General features: G+C 29.2%; 1 protein-coding gene across 9 annotated transcripts in view; it reads right to left on the bottom strand.

Annotated features, from left to right (window-relative positions):
* Positions 1–2052: 2052 nt before the first annotated feature.
* AGO1 (protein argonaute-1) overlaps positions 2053–17339 on the bottom strand; it is a 208695-nt gene continuing 193408 nt past the window's right edge. For 6 of the 9 annotated variants that reach the window (XM_075356949.1, XM_075356958.1, XM_075356966.1 and 3 more), the window contains 3 exons: positions 15767–15896; positions 12774–12973; positions 2053–6728 (listed from right to left, as the gene is read on the bottom strand). In XM_075356949.1, the coding sequence (XP_075213064.1) occupies positions 6602–6728; positions 12774–12973; positions 15767–15896 (457 nt within the window). In that variant the 3' untranslated portion in view covers positions 2053–6601. The remainder of the gene's footprint in view (positions 6729–12773; positions 12974–15766; positions 15897–17339) is intronic. The other 3 variants (XM_075356977.1, XM_075356988.1, XM_075357005.1) reach the window with 1 other exon arrangement.

Below are 17339 nucleotides of genomic sequence, written 5' to 3'. Positions count from 1 at the left end.
TTTATTCAATCGGACTGATTGTCACAAACCAAAGTAATTTTTGAAAATTTGCTTGATCAAGAAAATAAACATGTTGAGTTAGTCTCACCTTAACACTTAACATGTAATTAAATTAATATATAACATACAAATAAGTTTGACAAAAATATAATCTGATAACAACTACCACTTTGATACCATAACATGAATATGGTTATAGTATAATTCTGGATAGCTATTTCCTAGATAACAAACTGAATCACAATTACTGTAAGAAAGTAACAATAGCAACAAAAATTATGTTCTACTTTCTTCTTGAAAAAACACCACAGAAACATAACAATGGCAATGTAACAACAATATTTCGAGTTAATTGTTATTATAAACTAGAACCAGGGAAAACTCAATACCTAAAATTATATGGTTGTCATCTGACATTAATGATTTTCAACGCATTCAAAAATGATATTTTTTTAAATTATGCAAACTTAGTATTCTTAAAATTATAATTAATTTCTTACAAGATGAACTAAAATTTTGCATTATGTGATAAATAAAAATAGTTTTCACCTGTAAGTCATTCAGATCAGATCTTGCTTCCTAGGTTACAAGTTCAATGAATATTGTTATTTTTCAAAACTAGTAGGGACGGAATTACAAAACAAATGATCGCATCAAAGAGATTTTAATTCTACAACTTCAGTAAAAATGTCTAATTAATGAAAAGTGTTCATTTATCATCAATATAAAATTTTGTATTACATAGGAAATATGCATCATAATGGATTTTATGATTACTATGTATCTTCGCTTCCTACATTCGCAAAATAATTACTTTCCAATAAAAAAAAAATATTCCTTAACTATTAGGAATGCAACCAATTAATTATCCTTTTAAATATAAGGACATCAACATTATAAAATTAATCTAAATGTACTAAATAAAATATTTCCACAAGTTATAAAAATAATTTTTTTTTTTTTTGTTATTTAAAGGTGGATTTCATTTGGCCAATGATCAATTATTTTATTAATTAAGAATATAACACATTAAAAAATACCTACATCAATATTTTAATTACTTTTTGTCAGTTAAGCATTTTCTGTTTAGTTTGGGTACAGGAATGTGGATTAAAGGTTTGACTAGTAATATTTATAAATTACTACAGTGATAAATCTCAAGAAATTGTTCTGACTCTGCTAAGGTATTTGATGCTGTTTTTTATCAGATATTAACTCAAAGGATCACAGAACTGTAATATTGGAAGTAAAGCATATGGTTGGCTTATTTGTAACTAAAAAAATATGATTTATTAAACCCTATTAAAAAAATTACCAAAAGTTATGGTATATTCAGTATAAAGTTCTATTAATAATTTAAATACTTAGGGGAAAATAACACCTGCAGATGATACAATTATTGGCTTGCTTATTGGAAAAAAATAGCTAAATGGGATTTATAATTAAATCATGGAAGGACTGTAATAAATTAACACTCTCATTTGGATAGGATTAATTATAATAATTTTTTTTTTTGTGTAAAAAAGCATTTTCAAAAAACTGTCTTAATTTTAGTACAACATTGAATAATGAACAGTATCCTGGTCTGAGCTATGGTAGTACTGAAATAAGAAAGAATATAAAATACAATGAAAATTTGTTAAACAGAATCTTAGATGGGAGTGCTACATATCGGTTGTATTATTAAACTAGTTCAACAGTTGGAATACTACTTAAGAATTATGTAAAAAAATAATAGGCTGAGCCTTGTAAATATCCTTATGGACTTTTTCTTCAGCTTTAAAACTTAATTAAAATTAAAAACATAATTTTTATATATCACATATTTCTTAAAACCCCTGTATCTATCAGCTTAATGTTGCACTATTAGTAATAAAACTGTTCTTGTTCATTATAAATATAAAATAAGTAATTATACTTAAGGTCATGAACATGATAAAATATTTGTAGTATATCAAAAATTATTATTGTTTTCTGACATCAAGCTCAGCATTTTTAGTAATTTATTTGAATATTTGGAATAAATAATTAATTATCTTTATATAGTGAGAATTTTTTTTTTGAATACAGTATGGTTACATTATATTTATCAAAATGATTTAAGTACTAAGACCAAATAAATTGGTGTCTTGTTTATATAAAAAAAATACTAGTAAATCTAACAATGGAAATATTTTAACAGTACAATATAAACTATTTATATATTGTATATAACACTGTATAATAATTGATGGTATAAATGGACACTACAGGGCTACCACAAGTATAACTTAAATTACCACAAATAGTAAAGAAATATATTGGATGACTGAGTTCTTGCAATTCTTGAAGCTATCTTGAAATTTTTAGATAGTACATTAATTACAAACAATAAGTGACTTAGATATTTTTTTTGATTTCTTCAGCAAAAGAAACTACTGCTTTAGTAATCAAAATTAACATTTCATAACTATGTTTATAATAAAGGGCTGAACAAATTACAATGGATATAATTTTAAAATTAGTTTTACAAAAACTAGTTATTAACAATTTTACGATTCCTAACTACAAACATACAGGTTACCAGGACAAAATATAAATTTAAGAAAATAATCATACTTAATTCTAAAAGAAAAACATACAGAGTAATAAATCCTATTAATAGTTCGGTAATATACCAACATGCTTAATGTTATATAGGATTCTAATTATTTATAAACAGATTTTTTACGCTTATATTAGAAAATTATTATATTTAAAATTAAAGCTTGCTTGGAAAAAGTTTCCTTTCGAAGAGTCACTGCCTGTTTTCAACCGGTTGGTTTTATTTTATTCACTTTTCATGAAAAACTAACAATACTATAAAACCACTCAATTCAACAATAATGTTACTGCTGCACAGAAGGAATTTTTTAAGCACTTCTACAAAAAAAAAATTCAGCAGATGCAAACTGCTTTGTAATAAAATTACAATAAATAAAATACAACCTATGTAAAAAGTAAACCATTGAAGAAATAAGCTTATAAATAATAAAAAAAAAATAAACTTAATGATACAATATTTAAATAAATAATACAAATGCTAAAGTAATAGACAGTAATGTAAATAATGATTGTTTGTCATTAAAGTGAATGTGATTATTCACTTTACATGGCAGTAAATTAATAACAAATTACATAAATTAATAATAATAAGCCTATCACTAACCTGACTGAACCACACAACAAATATTGTTAAACAAAAACATTTCTTAAATATGTATTATATCTTTTTCTGAGGGTGAAAAACAACCGCTGATTTAACAAATAGAATACAAATCAGATTAAAAACATAATACAATAATTAAACAATTTAATTTCAATTAGTAATCTGGAAGAACTAAAAAGGACAAATATTTTAGTTAAATGAATTTTAACATAAATATATAAAACAGATCATCAAATTCATACTTCTGAAATAATCAGTTTGAAATCAACAAATTTTCTTCCTCACTAATACCACAAACAATTAATCAGATTATACTTAAACTTCTATAAAAAAAAAAAACTGAAAATGCTGATTAATATAAGACCTGAATACTTTTAATGCAAGATGTAATTCTATTAAAAATCTAAAGTTAACTTTTTAACAGGCAATTTGAATCTCAATCTTCAGTTCATAAATTAGTATGAACCACTGACAAATTCCTAGTGAATGCTAGAAAGGTAAACATTTTAGAAACTGCTATCTAATATTGAACGTGCATCATAATAATAAAAATTAAGATGTAAAGTTATAGCTGATAAAGCTTACTCTCTCTACATTAAAGCACACCAGAAAACATGAATTAATTGAAGAACTTAAAAGATTGATATATGAAAAAACAACTAACAGGAACATAACTATAGTTCAAACCCATCAGGACTGGTTGGATAAAAGGCAATACATGGTTGATACTGATCCAATACAATAATTAAACTTTCCCTTTCTCTTTTAGTGTTATGTAACTAACCAATTTCATTGTCTGATTACAAAGTCCACTTAATTTCAGCCACTCTATGGTTTTAAAATTATTTTTATTTTAACATTAAGATGAAGCCTTTTTTCTTAAGCATCAAGTTAAAATTTTCTATATCAATTAGAAACCAAATTTTATTAACCAAAATGCATGCATAAATAAAGCAGTATGATTTTAAATCATTCAATTCAAATATTTATACAAAAAAATAATTATATATACATCTTATCCTGGATGAATTATATATAATTATTTATTCTTCCTTGGACAAGTAGTGTGGGAGCAAGTCAAATTCCTGGATCCATTTGTGTGTCAGGTTACAATCTTGGTAGCTGGCAGGGCGTGGGGTAGTAACATTTATGTGCCTGTGAAGCTGTCCAAAAAATCTTCTTTTTTTTCTATCCAAGGGTTAACAAAAAACCAAACTAATGACGGAGGTGCCTACTGGTTGAAGCCAGAGCTGCTGTTCCTAATCTAATTAAGAACTTACTGTCAAGCACATTGGAAGATGGGTCTCCAGAAAACATTTCTTGCTTTGTAAATTGTAAAATTTTTAAAAGTTTATACACAGCATCCACTTGATAAAATAAAATTGAACATCAAATAAATAATGATTCAGTCTTCAACTTATTTCATTTGAATAGAAAATATTTTTCAAATTTTTGAAAAAGATTACATTTTGGATATCAGATCAAACTTGATCCCTCTATATACCAAGGCTTTGTTGGCACTAAATGCTTTACTGCTACAGGAAATTACCATATCAAAACTGTATATAAAGTAATACAACTTTTTACTTATTTTAACTTTGTTTTCATTAAAAATGCAAGTAATTTAAAATAAATTCGACTTTAGTCGTGTCATTAAAAAAAGAAGAAACCCACAAAATTATACACTAACATTTTTTGAGGTAACCTAAGTAAAAATTTTATTTATTTATTGGATAAAATTGCAGTGATTGTTTTTATGAAAAATTCCAGTAACTACAATAAAATAATGTAATTTTTAATTAAACCTTTTGTCAGTTTTGTCATATTAGACTTGCAGTACGAAAATAAAACTCAACATTTTACAGCTCTTACTGCGTTTTGACATGTCATCGTATATTATCCTCTTGAATAAAATGACCATATAACAAATAGTATTATACTGACAATATTTTTACATGTTAACTATTCCCTATTAAATAAATAGAAGTACTTTTTTAAAATAAATTTTGTTTAAAGCTGCTAGTGGTCTGAATTTAAATAAATCAATTTTTTCTTGGGTTATTTGTGTTTATGTCAGTCGTATTTTCTTCCATTTTTCAGGATGTTTATTTTGTGAAATTACATGATTTACATTCTTAAATAATTTTTGTTCAATGTACTTCTAATTTTTGTAAAATGTACTTTTAAAAAGAATTAGTTTTTTATATGTTCTTGAATTCTATGATCTTGTAGTGGTTTTGTCCTGAACAGTTTACTGAACTTTAAGGTAAATTTGTAAAAAAATCAATGTAAACATGAGAAGGAAGAAAGCTTAAAATAAAAAATGCAGTAAAAAATTAAATATATTAAAATGATCTCATTTATACTATTTTAAACCATGTTCACCTTCCCTTCAAAATACTAAAATAATTTTCATTTCTTAACATTATCCAAACATTCTCAATAAAATTCTTTAAGTTCAATGAGAATTAAGTTACAAATTATAAACTTCTAAGAGAAGTAACAGAGTTTTAATGATTGCGTTTCTTCCAAATTACCTTTGAACAATTTTATTATTTCTATAACAATAGAAAATGAAATAATGTGTAACAGAAGACTAAACATGGCTCATATTGATCATGCAAAAGCAAACACACACCAGGATTCATGCACTACATGCAGATATTACATGATTTCAATTCCAACTGTTTAAGTCATATTTAAATACACTAATATAATACATTACAGTAATTGCTACCAGAAATTGTACCTATTTATTCCAATAATCTAATTGATTTTTCTTATAACATTTAAAGTGATAAAATTATACATACGAAAAAACAAACAAAAATAATAATACAATGATGTTGCTGCGATTCCTAAGGCAAAGATTTTTTTTAATGTAATGTTAAATATAAAATTATGGTCTTTATTATAATTATGTACATTTCTTTTTAACTACCTAAAATTGCATTGAGAGCAAGAATTAAGTCTTTTTCTTCTTTTAATAGTAAGATCTTTCATTTTATTTTAGATTATACCAATTACTGGCATCACTTCTTACCCATAAAAGCAGTTTCTTTTTACACAACAAAAAATAACTGGAGATGGCATTCTTTGGCTTCTCTTTCTTTTCTGTTTATTTATTTATTTTTAAATATTATTCAATTTATTCTAGATACAAATAACATCTAACTATAATAATCATAATGTACGTTATACTATATGTAATGGATGCATACAATTGCATACTCTGTTATATGTTAAAATTATGTTTTAAAACAAACATATTAATAATAAAATAGCTTAACATAACTACTATACATACTTTATAATGAATGTATTAAACGACTAATACAAGTTAATAGCTTTGTTTGACTGGTGGTTGTGGCCCCTTCGTGTTATTAAACAGTAAAACAGTAACTGTTGTTAGTTTTAAGCAAAGTACATGACCTTCTTGGTATCAGCATGCACGGTGATGGCTCGAGCCATTGCGCCTGGTGTACGATCTTCGCTGCAACCGCTCTGGTGTGAGCCCTCGCCACTGAAACAATCACCATGACTACTCTTCTCAGACTGTGTTGTTCAGAAACGATTATAATAATAAATATAAGAATATTAACTAAGACAAAACTTAGTACAATTTATCTTTAAAATTTTAACAGATGTGCTATATTTTGGGGAGGAAAGTTAAATAAAACAAATTAAAGTCTAGTTGTTCTCTTGTTTTTGTTAAAAAAATTAGTTTGTAATGGCCAATAGAAACTGTAATTAATAGTTTGTTAATGTAATCCATTAGAGCAATTTATGCAGATATGTATTATACTGACCAAGACAAACTATCTAATCAATTGTATTTTAAACGTAGTCTTAGTGCACAGTTAGGCAATATTACTTGATTCTGATATTTTATAATGAAATACAGATATCAGTTTCTTAAAGAGAGGAAGATGTTGATGTTATAAATAATGAGAGGACTTTCATGAATTTGGTTTTGATCCATCTGACCTAAATTTCAAAAATTAAAACCTATGGAGGTAGGAACAGATGCAGCCAGTTTACTGCTTTTTAATTATTCAAAAGTGATATACGAGGTCTGTAAGGTAATGAGCCTAGGTGTTTGAGTTTGAATTGAGAGTGCATTATCATGATAATGCACTCTCAATTAATGAGTTTTTTGGCAAAGGAAAACATTCCTGTAGTTCCTCAAACACCTTATTAACCTGACTTGAGTCCCTGCAACCTTTTCCTGTTCCTGACTTTAAAAAAACACCTCCTCAGAGGACACCATTTTGAAACAGTAGAAAACAAAAAAGGGAACTGATTATCTGAAGGATATTCCGGTTTCTTTGCTATGAAGAGTGGGGAAACCACTTGAAGCACTGCATAGCTTCCCAAATCCATGTATAATTGGATAGTAAATAAAAAGTTTTTCTGAACCAGTCTCATTACTTTACTTATAGAACTCGTAGTCAGTAGTTACAGTAGTGTGCAAATTAATCAGAACATAGATATTGTTTAATAAAAATAACTTATTTAGAAAAAAAAATCATACCTGTACAATTTATGAATATCAATTAATATGTCCTCCTTCCTTTATTCTTAATCACTTCACATACATGATTTGGCATTGATTCAATAAGTGTACTACAAATTTTTTTTAATTTATTCATTATGAAACCATATTGACATTATTGCTTTAATGAGTTAAATTTTTATGGTACAATTCATTTTTGAGCTGTTTTTTTATTTTTTATACTATTGTTTAAAAATTTTTAATTGGGTGTATGTATGGCAAGGTGCCTGGCCACAGGAGCACTTTAATTTTTGTTCTTTGAAAACTTTTTCCACTTTTTTGGCAGTATGGGACAGCACCAAATCTTGTTGGAACACTGTTGCCTTGTGGGAATTTGTTTTGAAGTTGTGGCACAATCCTTTCCTTCAGAATCTTGGTATATCCATCACTTTTCAACATACCATCTACTGGAAGTAATGAACAAGGGGGCTTTCAGATGTGAAACAATCTGAAAAGATTTTTTTCTAGGAATGTTTAACTAATTGTTGGATATGAGCTGGTGATCTATTTTCATCTGATGCTTTTCTTAAGTATGTAATCCTTTACTCTGGGCATAAAAATGTGACTTGTCAGAAAACATAAAATTTTTCCAGTCTTCTTTAGTTCAGTTAGCATATGCTTTGGCCCACAAGAGGGTTTTTTGTACATTTCTGGTGTTAAAAGCTGGCCAATAAGCTTTCTGTCTAACTGCAAGTTGGAGTCTAACAGTTGTCATTTGTAAATTTGTTCCACCGGCTGCTAATTCTTGATTTGCAGCAGATAATTTTGGATCAAGTTTACTTTTTGTAACCGATAGCCAATTTTGTGTTGAAATAATTTTTCTTTTACAGCCATAATTGTCTTTCCTTTTGAGGTGAAAAAGAACCAGTTTCTTTAAATTGTTTTAAAATAATATTCATGTCCCTGGTTCAAAAGCACACTCAGAAGCTATTTATTGTGTCATACTGATATCTTCAGACAACTTAAAGAATGGTTGTGGTCAAGTAGTGGAACCACAACAATGAAATAAACACAAAATTTTCTCCGTTAAGATTAATTTTCACGCTATTTATCCTTGTAAGGATAAAATAGTAGTTATTCTGAGTCATGGAGAAAAATAATAAACTACTCTAATGATGGATTATCTTTTTCATTGCTTCCTCCTTTTCCCGTAACTGTTTTAACTCTCAAAACTCCTTTCCCAATATTAGTTCTGTGGATCCTGCTGCATTTTCTATACTGAGGTCTGAAAAACCAATGAATTTCTTGGAATCTGTTAGGGAGTTGCTTATTAACTGACTTCTTTTCCTTTTGATGGCTGCACTATATAAGCCTAATGGGTAAATTGAATAAATTAAAAGATCAAGACAGTTATTTCCTTTCATTACTTCTATAATCAATAAACCTTACTGGTCACATATTCTATAAAAAAAATTTTCTGCAATTGTGAGATCATCACGTCATGAGATTAAATTACCAAATGAATATGTAGATATTGGAAAGATTAACAAGGGAAAAAATTATGACAATAGTTTAAATTATTTATACAAATAATCATTATTTTTATTTCTGCTAGATTATTAAATAACTTAAAACTAAACGGATCATTCAGTAATTAGAGACAAACGACTGTAGAAAATTCATTTATTTAATGTTAACCACTTTTCACTATAATTCCTGGCTACATTTAGGTACTTCATTTGAGCTTTCTTGTACTGCATTCTTGATCTGCTCATTATTGCCATGTAAACTCTTAGAGGGCAAAAAAAAATCTGATGATGCAAGATCAGGATTGTTAAGTGGATGTGGTAGCACCTCCCAACCCAATTTTTTAATATCTTCCCACGTGTTTTGTGCGATATGGGAATGGATGTTATCATTTAGAAGGTGTAAAGGTTTTTGAGAGAACCAGGATGTTTCCTTCTTATTGTGGGTTTTATTTTATTTTTGAATATGTCACAACACTATTCACTCGTTACTGACTGTACATTGTTTTTCCAAATAATCACAATAAATCTGGTTTTATAGTCCCAAAACACTAATAGGATCACTTTACAGGCTAATGTATAGCTTTTGAATTTTTTCCAGGTGGGTGAATTTGGATGTATTCAATCCGTACTCTGATATTTTTATGCATCTGTCCTTGTGAATATGGGATTTTGAAAACTGTCAGTCAAAATTTCTAGACTTCTGTTATGATAAATCAATTATAATAATCAGTAAAAATTGTTCTGCCCAATTAATTTTTCAATTTTTAAAAATTTGTACATCTAATACATTTTTTAACAAACTGTTTTAATGTCCACAAGTGAGCAAATTTGAGCCAGCTTTACATCTTCAGAAAATAAAAATAACATAGCTTGATGTTCTTCTATGGTACAAATTTTAAACAGAGCAGACATTTTGAAATAAACATAATAACAATATTAATTTATATGCACAGGCTCTGCAGATTTTCTAGGTGTAATGGAGTTATTGATTCTTAACCATTTCAGATCATGTAGCCTTGGAACTGACTATATACGGCATCAGTTTTAAAACGCTATTACAAAATCATTTTATATGGCATCTAAGTCGGTTATTTTGTTTTATATTCACAAAGGAATCAGTTTTATTACACAATTTGAATGACGTTTATACAATGTAAAATGTTTTATTTAGACTAGAAAGAATATGACCATTTTTTCCTCAGAATTGTGCTTGTGTGCGCGCGCGCACGCGCGCGTGTGTGTGTGTGTGTGTGTGTGACTTGTGTATTACAATTGCTATGAGGATTACGAATTTACTTATTGTTTACAAAAATAGCTTATCTTACTAGCAACATACTGATGTATTGAAACACATAATAAATTATGATATACGGCACACAAAAAAAAGAAGGAATTTTTGGTCATAAATACATCACTTTTACTTGAGGTCTATAAATATCGTTTCTGACAAATGATATCGGTAAACATGTAACACATATAGATTCGTAATGAATAAGAGTATACAGTAAAAATGGTTTTTTATCAATCTGAATAGCCTTTTGAGGGGTGGGAATTTTTTATAAAACGTAGTTTTCTGAATCTACTTTCACTTATACTAACATATGTTACTAATATGTGATTTATGACACGGGTTTTTCATCATATTCTGCCCAATTTTCAACCGATTTGCTTGAAAGTATTGTTTTTAAAATCAGCAAACTATGTTTCATAAACACAAAGCAAAAAAAAATTTTGCTAATAAAAAACAAGGTAGAAATGCGCAAAAAACATTCTGCAATTAAATTATCATAATTTTTGTACTGTTTCAATTTTTTTGTTGTTACAAGCATAAAAAATATCCAATCGTAGCGGTTTTTTGGTCAAAATCTGTTAAATCTCTTTAATATACTGTAATTTTTTTAAATTTTTTCACAAGAGGGTAGCATAAAACTATGAAGGGAGGCAATCAGATAACAACATATTTTCGCGGAGCGCTAATCAACCACGGATCATTGTGATGGGAAAAGGTTAATAAAATAATCTATAATTCCTTGTTTATACAACAATCTTTTAACGATTATTATTTCAGCTACTCAGCTTTTGAATAACACAGAATTTAAAATGTGTGTTACAGAAGGAAGGAGCTGTATAAGTAAAGACACAATAACCTGCAACCCATAAAAAAGAACAAAAAAGTAATTTATAAAAAAGGAAATACTGTAAACAAAATATCAGTTGAAATGCTGTGAATTTAATCCTCCCAGTAGAGAATTACTTTCTTTTGAAATTTAATTTATTTATTACAAGGTGATAATATAGAATAATGAACAAGATGAGCATGTTAAGAGGTAGTAAAATTTACTACTTATGTTAAGAGGTTTAAGTTTATTACCAAGAAACAGGAAAATTCTCTCTTATGATGCATTTCTCACTGGTCAATTATCAGAGTTCTACAATAGACTGTACAGAGTTATTTATGTTAACACTTAATTAGTTTGTTTTATTTTAAAGAATACAGCATCATAGGGGAAAATAGGCTATTGTTAAATCGACATCACCTGAGGAAAACTTCATATTAGATTTAGATTAGCTTTAGAATAAACTGGATTAAAATTAGGCAATAAGCTTGTAAATGATGTATTTTCTGTTTATTTTACGTTGAGGCCTGAAGTAAATAATCTGCATTGTGTGATGTGTATAAAAACACAACACAAAAACGACACATCAATTTCAGGAAACATATCACTCAGTACAGAAATTGTGAACCGACAATTTTCTCAAATTGCCTCATCCACTTGCTCAACGAGATCATTAGTTGACACTCGCTTCCTTCCCTGACCGCCTGCATCATGAACATCTGTACGTCCTGCTTTAAAGTTCCTGCACCATTGTCGCACTTTGCTGTCCCCCATTAAAGTTTCACCATACACATTACTTATTTGTCTATGAATTTCGGCTGCATTACATCCCTCAGCCTGAAGAAATCAAATTACCGCACATACTTCACACTTGGCGGGAGATGCTATTGTTGTAGACATGTTTACATGGTAGCTGTTTGTTCAGAACTAAACGAAGTGACGTGGCGTAAATGAAGGTCATACTAGAGACGCTGCGCAACACATATGCGCAAAGGTTCATCCGATTTTGCACGGGTTTTTATTTCGCGACCGATCGAACCTTGAAAAAAAAACCCTCGTATCTGAAAGTCCTGAGTTCAATTCTTGGTGTTATTTCAACAATCAATACAAATCTCATTACCTATGCTTAAGTGAAAGTTCACGTAGGAATCTTCCAACAAAAATAATAGGAAAACAACGTAGTACAAAAGAATCCACCACTATCAATCAGCTACCATAAATGACTGTTGATGAACTAACCTACAACTTTCTGGTGGGTTAACAGATGTACAATAACCTTTTTTAACTAAACCTGTTTTGCATAAAGTTCTCTAAAATGTTGAAAGAAGTTACAAATCAACAATTATGAAATCCAAACAAATTCAAATTTTTCAAAGAGAAAATTGACATATTTTACTGGTGGGGAGGGAGTAAATTAATATCACAGAAAAAGAAAAGATAAGTACCTGTCATGTTCTTTTTCGACCAGATGATAACGAGCTCTAAATGCAACAAGATGTGCATAATAGGCAGGAGCAGGAATTGAAACTGATCGTGTACACCGAACATAGGTGTGGCACAACTGATAAGTCAGGCACTGTAATTCATCTGAATCGAAGTGGTTGTCATCCCATAATACATGATAATGACTAGGTCGACTAGTTCCCTGAAAAAGAAATCCAATGTTAATTAATTTATGTAAAAATAATATCTAGCAAAACAAAATATTGAGCCAGTGATTAAATCAAGACGTCGATAAATAACTATAGTAACAATATTCTAGGTAATGTATCAATCAAGCTATATAATTTTTTTAAGATGCAAAATAAATTCCAGAATAAATAAAAATAAATAAACCTGAGAAAGATACTGTATGCCAGAAAATGAAACAGAAACTGTTAAAGGATCTGTAAAAAAATAATGACCACTCATCCAATTTTATTATCTGCTGATGGATATCGGTGATTCCTAACAAAGGCATTCAGACATTAAAAACCAGATTACAAAAAAATGAGAGAAAGAAATCCATTTTTAGAAAAATAAAATAATATGTATTCTAAAAGGTATGGAAGGTCTTTTTATTCACATTATATACTTATAAGTCTATAAGGCATAAAGAAATAAAAGTTAAGTTTATTTGTTTCAAATTAATTACACCTAAGGCAAAACATCACACAAATAAATTGGGAGTGCTTCTCTAAATGTGAGAGTTTCTGAAACTACATTGACATTCTGTGGCAGACTTTGTGTGAGTTGATTATCACTTCTCTTCAACCACACTTTTATACTACTCATTCAATCATAGAGTATGCCATTACAACAGATCCTGTCATGGCTGCTGCTCTCTACCTTGTTCTATCCTTTGGTAACTTTTTTGTTTCAATATACTTTCCCTTTTCTATAAACACATCTATCATTTGAAATCTCTTCCTTCCTCTTTCATTCACCAAGCATTCAATTGCATTCACTAATAAACATCTTCTTCTTCTTATGCAATGCCCTAGCCAGTTCCTTTTGCTATATTCAATCACATTTAGCATTTTGCTGTTCTCTTAATACTTCTTTACGTGTTACATGGTCTTGCCATCTGACATTTATCATCCTGCGCCACACTTGTATCTCAAAAGTCTCAATTCGTTTTGTCTTTTTTTTAAAATGATCCTCACACTCTGACTTTTGCAAGCTTCATTTTAGTCATCGTACATTTCATTTAGTTTACTCTGACTCTTCACCAGTACTGCCACATAATCAGCAAAACATGCATTCTTTCCTCCCCCCAATCTTTATTCCTCTTTTCCCACTCGGATAGCATTTCAGTATTTCTTCCAGATATATACAACTAAACAGTGTTGGTGACATGCAACAATATTTCTCTCTGCCTCACTCCCCTTCCAATCCCTATTTTTCATGTCATTTCGTCTCTTACCCTCATTTTTATTCTCTGGTTGTAGTAGAGCTCTTTTATTAGTTGATTCTCTTTCCAGTCAACTCCCTTCTTTCCAAAATTAGCAGTGATTTATCCCATCTAACTGTCAAATGCTTTTTCTAGGTCAACAAATGCAACATCCACTTTCTGACTCCTTTCCATGTATCCATGTATCTCTTCTCACCTATTACTCTCAGCAGCCCTGTAGTGTCCCTTGTTCCAACACCTCTTATAAACCCATTCTATTCTTTCTCAATACTACCATCCAATTTATTACACATCTTCTTACTTAGTACAGTAACTTAGCTGCAAGTGATATTAAGTTAATAGTTCTACATTCTTCACACCTCTTTGTATTTCTTTTCTATCGGTACCATTATTATATCCTGGAAGTCCTCTGGCCACTTTCCTTCTCTTCAAGTATCCTACTTATGATCCCTTTTTCCTAAAGTAAGAATCATTGGACTAAGTCAGCTATTGTTAATCCGTCTTCCCAAATCATCTGATTTGGAAGTCGAGAGTTCCAGCGTTCAAGTCCTATTAAAGTCAGTTATTTTTACATGAATTTGAATACTAGATCGTGGATACCGGTGTTCTTTGATGGTTGGGTCTAAGTTAACCAAACAACTCAGGAATGGTTGGACTGAAACTGTACAAGACTACACTTCATTTACACTCATGAAATATCATCCTCATTCGTCCTCTGAAGTATTATCTAAATGGTAATTACTGGAGGCTAAATAGGAAAAAGAAAGAAGTTATTGTTAAACACTGGTAGCCCAGACACTGCCAATATCTAGTAGCTATAAGAGAGCTGCTTCCTTATTGAGGCATAGAAGGATCTTGGTTCCTATGCGAGGAGAGAGACAAACTAATGAGAATTACCTATATCTATTAGTTAAAATTTGGTTGTTTCTAACACCAGAATCTAATGTAAGGCAAAACTTAAATAATTAAAATAAAACTTAGCTGATTACTGTTAGCAATTTATTTAATGCTAAAGTTCTATGTCTCTTTATTAATGACACTATACCTACCTTTTCTTCTCTCAAATCTCTATAAACATATCTAAATATTTTACTAATTTGAAAAATAGGTTATGCAGCAACATTCATTCAACTGTCACACAAAGAAGAGATATTCTCACACTAGTTCTTGCATTTAAATACAATTCAAGATTAATTATAATAATTTAAAGCATAATCCCTTAAAATACCAAACACAATATGATTTAACTATGAAAATTACAGCAGATCCTAAAATTTGTTACTTTTTTTTAAAGTACAATTTCCTAAATCCTACAATTTCAGCGTTAACAAAATGAACTGTCAAATATATTTTACCCTCATTCTAGTAAATAATAAACAGAGATTGTCTGACAAATTTTACTGTCACTCGCTACGATGTGCATTCATATCATAAATACAAATTCACGATAACCAAAACAATTACTTTAATTAACCAAGAAAACATAAAACAAGCAAAAAATACAACTGTAATTAAACAAGAAAATATACCAGAATCTAAACCCACCTGGATACCTTGATGACTACAGAGATAGAAATCAAACTCAGTAGGATGTGTGATTCCAACATCAACAGTAGTTCCAGCTGGTATATTACCAGATTTTCCAGATTGTTCTTTCTTATCAGCACAGAATAATCTAAAAATAAAAACATTACATGAATAATAATTTAAATGTTATCTTACAGAAATTTTATTAATAACCTGATTTAGTAAATATTATTAATGCACAATTTATGGGAAACTGTAAAATGCAGTAGCTTATATTTTTCTTTTTAGCATTTTGATCATCATGTGGTATACAATCGCAATCCAGCTAATAGAAAGACATTAAAAACACTTCTTTTGAATCTATTTGCACAATGCACTCACTTGAACACTCTGTCACACGAAGGATGCTGTCATCTAAATTTTTTATATATATGATTACTTTCCAATGCAACATGTTCAATGTTTGTGCGTAATACACAGACAAGTTATGCTATTAAAATTTCAGCAATAGATAATGCATGCATAGTCATGTGATGAATTAAATTTACATGCATTGAATTTTTACCATTTTAAACCATATATGTTCAGCTGCAAAGTTTTTATTATAGTATGTTTTGAAACATTAGTGGTGAGGAATACTAGTTAGTATTTTTGTTTTATTTTTAAGCTTACAGGGTATTTTTAATAATGTTTATCAGTGAAAAGGAAAGAGGAAGTAATTTGCATGTGGGACATACAAAAAGGACAGTAATATGGAACAAACAAAAGAAGCAGAGTTTTGTTATTTATGAATACTTTAGAAGAAAAAAAATTAACAATAAAGATTTCAAGGTCAGCACTGATAACACGTATGAGTATCATCAATTTATAAACTTTATGTTTGTTTTTAATATATTAAAACATTACTGAAATGTAAGAAATATGGCAATGAGGTGAATTTTTAAAAAAAATCAGAACAAGGCCTTGGATTCAAGATCAATGTTACTTCCGATTATGATACCTGTGAACTTTAAAATGTTTTTCTCTGAATGAATTTTTCTTAACTGGTAGAATTCCTCGGTACCTACAAAATTATCAGATTGGCATGATTCTTGAGTTAAAAAGTTCAGAGATATCATCTGCATATTACAGACTAGAATAAAAAAAATTTTAAAAGCTTTTTTTTTATAAATAAAAAAGAAAGAATATTTTTTGTTTAAATAGCTGTAACTCCCTCAAAAATTAATTTATTTCATTCCAGATTATATCATGTAATGATGTTTACAAATTATAAAAATACTTAATTTTTTTTATTTCAGATAATTCCTTCAATAATTATCACCAACACCCACATGTTCAGTGATAACCTAACTTTTTTTTTTAACCTCTGGGTCCATCATTATGTATTGCTTCAGAGGATGAGATGAATGATTTGTAGCGTGTGTGAAAATGCCTTGCCTGACCAGGATTCAAACCCGGGATCTCCGGATGAAAGCCCAAGACACTAACACTCACGCCACAGAGGCGTGCGTTAACTGACCTAATTTTGGCCAGCTCTATCCTTACCTTTGCATTTTTGTCAATTTTTTTAACCTAGCATATATGTATAATT

Source organism: Lycorma delicatula, chromosome 1, assembly GCF_047948215.1.
Source record: "Lycorma delicatula isolate Av1 chromosome 1, ASM4794821v1, whole genome shotgun sequence".
NCBI classification, from domain to species: domain Eukaryota; kingdom Metazoa; phylum Arthropoda; class Insecta; order Hemiptera; family Fulgoridae; genus Lycorma; species Lycorma delicatula.
Note: the sequence above shows the minus strand (reverse complement) of the source record. Positions and strands in the feature narration are given on the sequence as shown.